At 34.2% G+C, this 13,490-nt stretch overlaps 1 protein-coding gene across 4 annotated transcripts in view; it reads right to left on the bottom strand.

The window, feature by feature from the left end:
- Positions 1 to 13,490, bottom strand: part of USP47 (ubiquitin specific peptidase 47) — a 122,203-nt gene that overhangs the window by 27,791 nt on the left and 80,922 nt on the right. For all 4 annotated transcript variants that reach the window (XM_060018502.1, XM_060018498.1, XM_060018499.1 and 1 more), the window contains 4 exons: positions 5,109 to 5,204; positions 4,872 to 5,024; positions 2,324 to 2,491; positions 244 to 375 (listed from right to left, as the gene is read on the bottom strand). In XM_060018502.1, the coding sequence (XP_059874485.1) occupies positions 244 to 375; positions 2,324 to 2,491; positions 4,872 to 5,024; positions 5,109 to 5,204 (549 nt within the window). The remainder of the gene's footprint in view (positions 1 to 243; positions 376 to 2,323; positions 2,492 to 4,871; positions 5,025 to 5,108; positions 5,205 to 13,490) is intronic.

The following is a 13,490-nucleotide window of genomic DNA, read 5'->3' as shown; positions in this document are numbered from 1 at the left end:
GGCAAGAAGAAAACTGGGAGTCTAGCTCTGCAAACACTCAGCAAGCCCAAAATAAAACAAAATAAAGAAACAAAGGAAATTTACTGAAAACAAAAACAAAAGAATGACATCTGGTATGTCTTAATGATTTGGTATGCTTCAACGGACAGACTGAGTCTCTCATTTTTAATAAACCCTGCTGTTGATGAGAAACATCCCTACTCCTGTCTTTCAGAATAATAATCTTAAAAAATCCCTCCTTACCCTGCTGACATGTTGATCATTGAAGCTGTACCACTGCTCATCACTGAATGACTTTATACAAGCATAGTAATGACCACCAGCAGCACTCCCTGAATGAACCATAACCGAGAAGAGCTCATAGATCAAAGAATTCTAAAGAAAAGAATAAAAGTAACTCAGCACAGAGGAAAAACACAAAACCCTAATTTGTATATTTCCTATTCTCTACTAAAACACAGGGAACTAACATGTTAGTTGTCCTCTGTATTTATGGCAAGTCAACTTTTCTCTAAGATCATTAAAATGGTAATTCATCACATAATTTTTATATACCACAAGTTTCATTCAGTGTATTCCTTCACATTTTAATTATGCTATAACCTCTAGAACAATGTATAACTGAAATACAAATTTATATATTTATGTAAAAAGAAAATAACAGTCTGAAATTTTACAAAGAGGTGTTAAACATGAGACCGTTCTGATATGCACATCAAAATCAATAAATCCCAAATAACATTTTTAAAATTTCAAATAAGATTCCACTTCCTTTATAAAAGAGCTAAGGTATATAATTATTTTGAACATCTTCTAATTTATTTATGTAATATCTGTGATACAGTGATCTATTGATTTGATATCTCTCAGGTATGCAAAGCTGGTTCAACATTAGAAAATCAACCTATGTAAACCACGCTAAAGAAGAAAAGTTACATGATCTTACCAACTGAACCCAGAAACAACATTTGACAAAATCCAAACCCATTCATGATAAAGACTCTCAACAAACTAGGAAGAGAGGAACCTCCTCAAATTGATAAAGAACATCTATAAAAAATCTAGACCCAATATCATACTTAATGGCGAAAGACTGAATACTTTCCTCCTGAGATTGGGAATAAGGCAAGAGCGTCCTCTCTCACCACTCCTATTCAACACTGTATGGGAAATCCTATCCAGTGGAATAAGATAAGGAAAACAAAAAAAAAAATATAGACATAATTGTCTATATAGAAAAACAGGTTGGGGGTTGGATTTAGCTCTTGAGCCACAGTTTTCCAATCCTTGTTTGAATGCAATGTTCTTTACACTAAGTTATAATGTATCCACTATATTATTCATCACAGCAATTCACACCTCATCTGTCTGCCCTGAAAGAAACAGATAATTTTAAAAGGTAAAGGGTAGTGGTAATGGTGGTGAGAATAATGGTCTTGATCTAAAAACAGATTTATGCAAGTGAAACTCCATTCTTAAATACTGCCTTAAAAAACCCCTATATTTAATACGACTCTGTAAGACTTGAGCTAGTGATCAGTCTTCACACTGGTGATTCATTATTCACACCATGCTCAAGACATCTGATCTGTAATTCTCCCCTCAATAAAGCAAATTATACAAATTTGCTTTAGAATGGTTTGATAAAATCATTAAAGAAATGGTTTGATAAAGAACCATTTGATGGTTTGATAGAATGGTTTGATAAAACCATTAAAGAAATGGTTTGATAAAGAACCATTTGATAAAAAACCATTAAAGAAATGGTTTGCCAAAATCTTAAAAATCACTGACCTAGTAACAAAAAAATTCTATCCTAGATATTATCCAGTCTTGTAGTTTTCAAATGATAATCCATGGAATTGTATCATTTTTTGAAGTCCCTTAAGGGCTGTCATGGGGAGGGGAGGAAAACTGAGGGGTCCCCTACCTAAAAAAGATGAGTTCTCTTATTGTTTCAGGAAAGGTCCCATAGCCAGAATTTTTTAAATTAACAGATCTAGTCTAATGCCTTCGTTTTGCGATATGAGAAAACTCTGATATAAGATTTAGAGGCTTGCTGCTACTTTAAAGGCAAAATGAAGTGGTTTCCCCACTACTAGTACCCTTTCCACACCACCACTCAGCTTGCTTCAGCGGTATAGTTCAGCCTCTCAGAAATTAATGCTCCCACCTGTAAGTAGTTTTTTTCTAAAGTTTAATTATGACCACATATATGCATAAAAATAATAGCAATTAGATTTCTTTTAAAGATAATTATATAGCAGCTCAGAGATTACCTTACTCTCTCTTTCAACTAAAAACCACAAATTACAAAAAGTACCTTTTCAAGCCCAGGTTTTGGAATCTTTTCAGTTCCACTATTGCTTTCAAGGCAGATCCCTTCATCAACACCATCATCATTGGAGAAATCATTGCTCATTTGATCACTGTGACAACTGCCTTCATTTTCTGCTCCACTGTCAGTGCAACTTTCAGTCTGAGGAGATTTCTTAATAAAACATAATTATCTTACAATTATAAGCTAAATAAAGGGAAAATATAAACCTTTCAATCTATATGCTGCTTTTCCACATAATTTATGATGCTATTGTTAATGAAAATACTTATTCTACTTTAAGCAAATTTATTTTCTCTTAAAAAGTGAGACCTTAAATAAAATTAAACAAAAGTGTATTTTAAAAGCATTTCTATTAACAACCTTAAAATTCTAATACAACAAATTAGTGTTTCAGAATTCTATTAAACCCCATTTATGTTTACAGCTGCAAAGTAACTATATAAAATTATCATTTCTTTCATCAAAACCATAAAAGCAGAGAACTTATGCTCCAAAATGAGCTTCTGTTGTTCTCAAATCCCAAAAGAATATCATCTCCTTTCTTGAACAAAAAGGTCAATTCAGTTTATCACTATGCTAGGTATTACAGAGAATTAGAAAGAAAAACAAGACACTGTATCTATCCTCAAGAACTTTATATTCCAGTTAAAGGAGGTGGAAATGTAACAACAGTAAATAATACTTTTCCATGCTTTTATGATTTTTAAATCCCTTTCAGACAAATTTAAAGAATTCTTCCTAGAAATCCTCAAACAACTCTTTCCTCCCTTTTCCTTTAGTATTTTATTTTATTTTAAAAACTTATTTATTTATTTTTGGCTGTGTTGGGTCTTCATTGCTGCGCGCAGGCTTTCTCTAGTTGCGGCGAGCGGGGTCTACTTTTCGTTGAGGTGCGCAGGCTTCTCTCTTGTTGCAGAGCATGGGCTCTAGGTGTGCAGGCTTCAGTAGTTGTGGCACGTGGGCTCAGTAGTAGTGGCACACAGGCTTAGTTGCTCCGTGGCATGTGGGATCAATCTTCCCGGATCAGGGCTTGAACCTGTGTCCCCTGCATTGGCAGGCAGATTCTTAACCACTGTGCCACCAGGGAAGCCCCTCCTTTAATATTTTAGATACAGAGTTTGAAAATTCTTCTCTAAGATGTAGGCACTTGATATGTTTAAGGCATTGCCTATAAGTTCTTGAATTAACCAAGCAATATGTAGTAAGTACCAACTTCTTGCCAAGAATTTTGTTGTAAGAACTGCACCTAACATACAGTCTTCATCCCTCAAGAAAGTTTGGTTCAAGGAAAAATGGAGGTGAAAACCAACTTGAGAATTCTACACAAAGTCCAAAGAGATCATCCCTGAAACTCCTTTTAACTAAGCCAGAACATCTTCTCTTCTTCCAAGAAATGGACCTAAAACTTCCTAAAAGTTCTGGTCAAACTTTGTATCTCAGTTTTCTTCCCTTGGAAAAGACTTCCCTTTGTAAGAAATACATTAGGAATATACAGAAAACCCATCTAATACTCATCTCTGAGTAGGAATCTCCCTTGAAAGTTTGGTATACTTTGGACAGACTTCCTAGCTTAAGCACAGGTGTTTGAGATATTATTTCAAATTAAACCTTTCAGAGAATGTTACCTGGTCACAGGTACCATTCAATGAACATTTACTTTAAGGCAATCTCATCTTATAAAAGCTATGAAAAGCAATTATCATCCTTACTTTACAGACAAGGAAAGTGAGACTCAGAAAACATTTGCCATTTAGTACTTAAGAGCATAAATAAAACTTGAGAATGTTTAAAATTATTTTTAAGCCTCTGGGAAAAGGTATTTTTAACTATTGTGATGAATTCCAATCAGAAAAAAATACTTCATGGCAGTTTTGAGAATAAGAAAGATTTATCACTCTGTAACAACTATGTTAAGTCATTGTAAATATTCCCAATAATTAAATCAGAAGAGTTTCCAAGAGAACAGAGTGGGACATTATGAATCTTTTACTGGATAAGGATAGAGGAACCAGATAATTGGGGGAGGTCAATGAGCGGAAGAAATTAATGAGCTTTATGTGTGCCCTCAAAGTTCCATTCTCAAACTATATTTAAATAGTTTTAAATTTTTTATTTTAGAAGTTTTAATTTAAAAATAAAACTAATTAAAAAAGAAACACAGAAAAATACCTTTATTACCTAGCTTTCTAACCTAGCCAATTTAAGAGCTGGTAAACCTTAAGGGAGAATAACCCAGAAACCTTAATGCTTGAAAAAGACACTAAGACAAAACAAGAAATTATGGCCATACTACCCAGTTTGCTCGTTCATTCAATATATCTGTTCTGTGTTTATCATGTGCCAGAAACACAAGTGCAGCCCATCTCTAGACTGGTATGTTTCAATAACTAAGAAAGTTATGAAACGTAAGATTATCACACAAATTAAAGAAATAATTCCAGAATTTAATATCCTTTTTGTCATTTCAAAGAATATCACAAGTTACTCTGATCAAAGAAGAATATCTGAAGTATAATTTATAAGTATTCACCTCATCTTCAACATCAATAAATGTACTCATGTCTAGTTCCTCGGGAAATGTCATCCGATCATTCAATTTAATCCTGTGCATGGTTGTATAATCAAAATCAAATCTTTTCAGTTGTAAGGTCAGCAGATAAGGGAAATGCAAAAACCGAAGACCCTAAAAAAAAAGTGTGGGGGGGAATCTATTGAATATTGAATATTATCTCAGATAATTAAGTATTAATTTCTAAATGGCATCTACCTTTCGTGCATCACACTTCTTCTTACAACGTTCACAAAAATATTGATTTGGGCCATCCAGGATCTCTGGCTGAATAAATGCATGCAATGCTTCCTCCTAGTTAGAAAAAAAAAATTGTTTTATAATTATTGTAAAGTATTATAATGTTAATGACAAAGCCCTGAATATAAAAACACTGCAATTACCAAAATACTTATATGTAGAACAGCAAGAAAATTAGGAATTCAAAATGCAAAAAGGCGGAAAAAAAGTATCAACAGCAAAATGATGTTATCATTATAAACACTTAGCAAAAAATTACTTTATTTCATTCTGTATGAGCTCTACATTTCCTAGTGTTGCACATCAGTTAGTCATTTCTACCTAATTTTCATAGACTTTATGTTGTGATTTTTGGTTAAATAATCTAATAGAAATCCTCAGTCTTTAGATTAAAAAGTAATTCCATACTTCTTAGAAAAGCAGTTGCATGTGTCATTGCATCCTTCTTGTAAAAGGAGACAATTTTAAACTGCACATTTAACAACCTAGCACACTGAAGAATTTACACTATTTGTACATTAAAAAATCTAATAATTATCCTTAACCCCTACATTTAGGGTCAGTCAGTAAGCTACCACTGCACTAATTATAAAGACTGAAAACCACTGTGCAACCTTCTCACTGCTTGTCAGCTACTGCTCCATTTGAAAACGTATGAGAGATGCTGGATTGTTCACCTAGTGGAACCATGTAGCTCTCTTTTCTCCATACAGCTTTAAGACAGAAGAAACCAGTATGAATATTGTTGAAGAATCAGTAGGCATAAAATTTTTATTGTAATTTTTCATCATTGATTTTTCACAATTAAAAAATTTTAGTTGATACAACATACAAGATTGGATTGCACAATTTCATTTGATGTCATCTCTTTTCCTCAGACATGGTCTAAGTAGAACTACCGACAATATTTATTACATATAAAGAAGAAGAATTGGAATCATTAAGACAAAGTATCTTCAAAAAATTTTTGATATAGAACAAGTTGTTCCTCAAAAGATAAGGGAGCTTGATCTAGCAAAATGGACTTAGTTGTAAAACAGCTAGCAAAGCATACAAAAACTACTATCCACATATTGCTTTGTATAGCTTATTTTGGAATAAGATAAAAAATATGAAAAAATATACAAAATGCTTCTAACTTCATCCATCTCCTATTTGGTCCTCAGAACACAAGAAGAACCAATGGGGTAGGGAGGGGGACCAAGTAGCTGGCTTTTCTCCACATAATCAAGTGTTTTACAGGAGGTCATAGGAAAGGACACATTTAGAAAACGATTTTTCGGGGATTTTTTCCCATATTTTTAAGTACGAAAAAGGCAAATTCTTTAAAAACATGAGAGGTAAAAGCTTTAAGAGTAATCACATCTATAGCTTAACACAGACTGATACCAAATCAGCTGAGCTTTCCGAATGGATTACTGAACTGTTAAAACACTCAATATCTTCAAAAAGCAGGGGGAGGGTAAAGGGAGAGTGAGAACATTATGTAACTCAAATTCTACTTTACTAAACTAAGCTATATGTACATATTGATCTCTGGCTTATAGTTCACAGCCAGAGCTATCTATTTTTTTTTCTTCTTCTTCTTTTAAACCCGGAGAAAAGTTTAAAGAAAATTCCCTTAAACGTTTTACTTAGACACACCAACTTTTAACATTTTGCTACCTTGCTTTATCATTCTCCCACCCACACGCACATTATGTGTTTTTCCGAACCACTTGAGAGTAGGTTCATACATGCTTTTCCTCTTAATACTTCAATGTGACTTTTTAAGAAAAAACATATTCTTACATAAACAGAAGAGTTATCAAACTCAGGAAAATTTAATATTGGTAAAGTACTTGTGTCAGTTTATATTCCAATTCTGTCAATTATCCTAATAATGTCCTTTATAGTATTTCTCCCCATCCAGTACAGAATCAAATCCAGGAAAACAGACTGCATTTGGCTGTCTGCCTCTTCAGATTCATTTTGTCGGGTACAGTTTCAAAGCCTTTCTTTCATAACATTAACAATTTTGAAGAGGCCAGTTATTTTATAAAAATGTTCTGCAATTTGGGTTTGTCTGATGTTCCTTAGATTCAGGTTATGCATTCCTTACTAGACTAATGTAAGTAAGTAATGATGTGTTCTTCTAAGGGTATCACAGTCAAAGGGCAAGATGTCCCTAACATCCTTACTGGTGATATTAACTTCAATCACGTGGTCAAGGTGTTGCCCAGTTTTTTCACTATGTGGTTATTATTTTTTTCCTCTTGTGGCTAATAAGCAATTTGTAAGGAGACACTTGGAGACCATACAAAACTACTATGCTTTAAAGAACTTTCCACCTTAGTTTAGCATCCACTATTGGATTCTTGTTTAAACCAAATTTTAATATAATGTTTGTTTTATAAGCCAACCTGAAAATCTTTTGCCTTTAATAGGCAATTTAAGCCCATCCATATTTAATATGACTGATGTTTTGTTTCATCTCAGTCACTATTGTATATTTTAATTACTCTATTAAGTAATATTTACTGTGTTTCTTTTTCTACATGGTGTTTTTGCTATTTTTTACATTTTCTTTTAGTATTTAGGAAGGTTAGTAATTTTTTTCTAGTGCATTTATATGTACTTTTGTTAGTGCCCTTAATCCTTCCTTTTCCTTACTTAAGCTTTTAGTGTCTGGTCGGCCGATTTTAAATGATAGCCTTGGTCTCCCACCTATTTAAGTCTATGATCTCATTCTACTTTCCCTTCTCACTCTCTTCCTTTTTTAAGAATGGTATTCTCTGTACGTTGTTTAACATGTAACATTTCATACTTTCTTTTTTCCATGTCCCCACCCTTGTTTTATTTAGTCCTTAATTCTACAATTTAGTATATTAAATGCTCACGGTCCTTTTGCTGAAGCTTCCCCAGTGGTCTCTTGGGTGGATGGAGATCATCCTCCAACAATCTCCTCAAGAAGGCTTATGGATACAATGGTCTATGAGTTCTTCAATATTCAAAAGTTGATTTTCTATTGCCATAATAATTGAAGAAGAACTTGGCTGGATAGCAAATCCTTGGCCTGTACTTTTTCTTGATTTTCTTGAAATTGCCATTCTATTGCCATGATTTGCATGTTGCTCTTCAAAGGTATGATGCCAGCCCCATTTGTCTTTCAAGTTTAGCAGTTTACTAAAATATGTCTCAGTTGATCATTCCAGGTCCATTTTTCTAGGTACAGTGGTGCGTCCTTCAAAAGGTAGATTTAAATTTGCCCTATTTCCAGAAAGTGTTCCTGGATTATAGTTTATAAGTTTTGTTCTACTGAGTTATTTTTATTCTTCACAGATTCCAATTATGTTGGACCTCCTTTGCCAGCCTTTCCTTTCCATCACTTGCTCTGAGATCCTAATTTTTACTTCTTTATCTCATTTTCATTCTATGTTCTTCCTTAGATTTTCATTCCATTCTATTTTCTCTTGAGCATTTTATAGTTAATTCTTCATTTCTAATGTAGTCTTGTCTTTTTTTAAATTTCCTTCCTGAGTTTGATCAGCTTGCATTGCATTTCTTGTTTGCTTGGTTTTTTCTTTAATCCATTTCTCTCCTTAAATTTTTGGATACCAAGTTCTGTTCTGCTTGCTTGAGAATACTTAACTTAGTCTAGAGTACTGTGTTACAGTATGCTACTTTGTGGTTATTTTTCTAAGGTTTTGAGGTTGTGTGTGTATAGATTTTCATCAGCTGAAATGATTTAATACATATTTTCTGTTTTCTTCCAACACTGCTGCTGTGTAAGTTTGATTTTTCCCTTACTCATTTTGTGGACAGCGTTCTTTAGTTTGTGAGTACCTTCTGTCAACTTAGTGAAGTGTAATTTCTTGAATGGGTAATGGGGGAAAAGAGGTTGGTGTCTTCTTTCATTTTGCAGAACACTTTATTTTTCTTCTTCTTCTTGTTTTCTCCTCACTGCTAGGACTCAGTGGCATCACCCCTTCTCTGTTTATCTCCTTCTCTAGAAGCAAAATTCCTCTAAGGCTGCCACTTCCTAAGTTACTACACGCTCTAAAACTCCTTCCTGGTAGCTGGTACTATAAACTACCAAGTCCCAGTCTGTGTTCACTATTTTGGCACATACTGTTGTACTTTCTCTTTTTGAGGGTGATTCTGTCTTCATTTTGTTTAAGTCTTCCAGTCCCCTCTCTTCTGTTTCATAGTCTCTAAAGCATCCCACTTCATACTCTCCACATATACAGACTTGCAGCAGTAGTGGAAGCTCCACTGGCACTTGATAATTTTGCTACTTTCAGGTAATCTGAAGTTCATGTCATTGTCTCCTAGCAATCCAGAAAGTATGGGTTAGTTGGGTTTCATTTGTGTTCCTTCTAGCCTATGGTTTTGGGAGGATATGTGGAGATATGGAGATTGAGGTAGCCACCATTTTCCTTTAGATTTAGAAAACAGTTAAAGCTATGTTAATAATTTTCTTTAGCTTCTTATTCATTTTTTTTAAAAGTTGACCCCAGAATAATTATAAATAAAATTATTCAGTCATAAAAATTAGCTTCAATTCATCTATTCATTCAACAATTATGTAAATTATGGGCTAATGTGGTTATATACATTTGTCTTCACTTAATGTGATGTACAAGATAACTAAAAATCATGCCAAACTATATTTTAGATAACAAAAAAATAAGTTATGGATCATAAAAATGGAAAATGTAATAAACATTATGCCATTATTAATACACACAAAAAAACTATACTGCTTACCATGAGCTGTCCTCTTGAGTATGTTATTCTTGTGTCATGTTTCCAAACTAGCTTTGGATTGACTGTGATTGTTTTTCATCATTCCAGAGTGAAGATAATAGTTTTATTTTCTAGAGCTTACACCTCCTTATATATTATACAAAGTGTAATTGTGCAGAGTTTTTTAGACCCTGATCTCCAGCGTTCAGAATAGAACATAGAGAAGTCTTACATCCTTAGTTCTCTGAGTAAGAAATACAGAAAATCTAGGTACAGTGCAATCAAAAGATAGAACCAAGGAATGGTATATAAATCCTCTCACTTATTTTTACTCTTAACTTATATATATAATTCTTTCTCCATCATTCAACATCTACTTCGGCTTGAATGAAGAAATGGTTGCTAAAATATAATACTTTACTTTTCAGACTGAACTACGGAAGATAAATTAGAACCACTACTGATAACTATTTTCTAACTGATTTCGACTTAGCAATTCTGTGCTATTGAAATACAGTTACATGTCTTCCTTACAGAGAGTCAACTATCTTTCCCAGAACATATAGTTTTCTCTTTTAAACTAGGAAAAGAACTCTACTTTTACTTAAGCCATCTACTTTTAATTGCAATTGTTGTGATAACTGATGATTCACATACAATTATAAGAAATAATACAGAGCCTCCTGTACACTTTGCCATTCTCCATTTGATAACATTTTGCAAAACTATAGTATAATATCACAATCAGGATACTGACATTGATATAACCCACCAATCTTATTCCAATTTTCTCAGTTTCAGTGTACTCATTTGTCTGTCTATGTGTGTGTAGTAAGTTCTTTACAATTTTATTACCTGTATAGGCTTATATATCTACCACCATAGTCAAGAGACTGAACAGTTCCTACACCACAAGGATCCCTCATGTTGTCCTTTTATAGTAACCACCTACCCATCCTTCCCCTGGTGCCAACTAATCTACAAGCTCTGGCAATAATTAATCCATCTCCCAGTTCTAAAATTTTGTTTTATCAAGAATGTTATATAAATGGAACCATATGTAACCTTTTGAGATTGGTTTTTGTCACTCAGCATAATTCCCTGGAGATTCATTCAAGTTTCTGTGTGTATCGGTAGTTTGTCCCTTTTTATTGTTAAGTAGTATTCTATGGTTTGTTTGTACCACAGTGTGTTAAACCATTTACTTGTTGAAGGACATCTGGGTTGATTCCAGTTACAGAATATTAAAAATAAAGACATTATGAATATTTGATAAGTTTTTGTTTCTCTGGGATAAATAACCAAGAGTACAATTGCTGGAGGTTATGATAATTTCATATTTAGTTTTATGAGAAACTGCCTGTAACTTTTCACATTCCCACCAAAAACATGAGTGATCCAGTTCCTCCACACTGTTGTCAGCTTTTTGTGCTGCCATTATTTTTTATTTTAGCCATTCTGTTGGTAGAGAGTGTTATCTTCATTATGGTTTGAATTTGCATTTCCCTAGTGATGTTGAACATCTGTTCCTGTATTTATTTGATATCTGCATATCCTCTTACATGAAATGTTGTTTATGTCTTTTGCCAACTGTCTAAATGGACTGTTATCATTTTTTACTATTGTGTTTTGAGACGTCTTTATGTATTCTAGATACTAGTCCTTTGTCAGATATGGGGTTTCCAAATATGTTCTCCCAGTCTGTAGCTTCTCTTACCTTCATCACATGGGCTTTCAAAGAACAAGTGTTTTAAAATTTTGTTGAGATACAACTTGTCCATTTTTCCCTTTGTGGATTGCACTTTTTGGTATCAAGTCTAAGAATTCACTGCTTAACCCTTTTTCTAGAGGATTTTTTCCTGTGTTTTATTTCTAAAAGTTTGCAACTTTACATTTTTTTTAAGTCTATGATCCATTTTGAGTTAATTTTTTTACAAGCTGTAAGGTTTAAGTAAAGGTTCATTTTTGTATATATGAATTCCCAATGGTTTTAACATCATTTGTTTAAAAGACCATCCTTGCTGAATTGAATTGCACTGTGCAATTCTAAAAAAAATCAGCTGGGCATGTTTATATGGATCTAGTTCTGGGTTTTCTATTATGTTCCACTGATCTATTTGTCTATTCCTCCAATACCATACAGTCCTGATTACTGTAGCTATATAATAAGTCTTGAGATCAAGGAGACTGATTTCTCCTACTTTATTCTTTTTCCAAAATTCTCTTAGCTATTCTAGCTATTTTTTTTAGAATGAGCTTGAAAAATCTTCTCAGATTTTGAAAGGAATTTCATTAAAATTATACAATTTGGGGGAGAATCTACATCTTTACCATGTGAATATTCCAATCAATGAGGACAGTATGTCTCTCCCTTTACTTAAATATTCTTTTCAGAATTTATAGTTTCCAGCACATAAGTCCAGTACATATTTTGTTAGGTTTATACCTAAGGCTTTTTTTGCCCCACAACTATAAATGGTATTGTATTTTTAATTTCACTTTCCACATTTCATTGCTAGTATTTTTGAAATACAATTGATTTTTGTATGTTTATCTTATATCCTGCTACCTATTAAACTCACTTATTAGTTCTAGGGTTTTGTTTTGGTAAATGTCTTCATGTTTTCTATACAAAATATTATGTTCTTTAAAAAAGGTGGGGGAGCAGGTAAGAGTGGTTCAGGATGGCGGAATAGAAGGACGTGTGCTCACTCCCTCTTGCGAGAGCACTGGAATCACAAATAACTGCTGGACACTCATCGACAGGAAGATACTGGAACTCACAAAAAAAAGATACCCCACAACCAAAGACAAAGGAGAAGCCGCAATGAGACGGTAGGAAGGGCGCAATCACAATAAAATCATATCTCATAACCACGGGTGAGTGACTCACAAACTAGAGAACAATTATACCACAGAAGTCCACCCACTGGAATGAAGGTTCTGAGCCCCACATCAGGCATCCCAACCTAGGGGTCTGGCAATGGGAGGAGGACTTCCCAGAGAATAAGACTTTGAAGGCTAGTGGGATTTGACTGCAGGACTTTGACAAAACTGGGGGAAACAGACTCCACATTTGGAGAGCACAAACATAGTGTGCACATCAGGACCCAGGGGGAAGGAACAGTGACCCCACAGGAGAATGAATCAGACCTACCTGGGAAGTAATCCTTGGCATGAGTCCTCACAGAATCCACCATTAGCCCCACCAAAAAGCCTGTAAGCTCCAGTGCTGGGCCACCTCAGGCCAAACAACTAACACGGAGGGAACTCGGCCTCACCCATTAGCAGACAAGCAAATTAAAGATTTACTGAGCTCTGCCCACCAGAACAACACCCAGCAATACCCACCAACAGACCTTCCCATCAGGAAGCCTGCACAAGCCTCTTAGATAGCCTCATCCACCAGAGGGCAGACAGCAGAAGCAAGAAGAACTGCAATCCTACAGCCACTAGAATGAAAACCACATTCACAGAAAGATAGACAAGATGAAAAGGTAGAGGCTACGTCCCAGATGAAGGAACAAGATAAAACCCCAGAAAAACAACTAAATGAAGCAGAGATAGGCAACCTTCCAGAAAAAGAATTGAGAATAATGATAGTGAAGATGA

Source organism: Delphinus delphis, chromosome 8, assembly GCF_949987515.2.
Source record: "Delphinus delphis chromosome 8, mDelDel1.2, whole genome shotgun sequence".
NCBI classification, from domain to species: domain Eukaryota; kingdom Metazoa; phylum Chordata; class Mammalia; order Artiodactyla; family Delphinidae; genus Delphinus; species Delphinus delphis.
The sequence above is the reverse complement of the archived record's forward strand: the minus strand, read 5'-3'. Positions and strand labels throughout refer to the sequence as shown.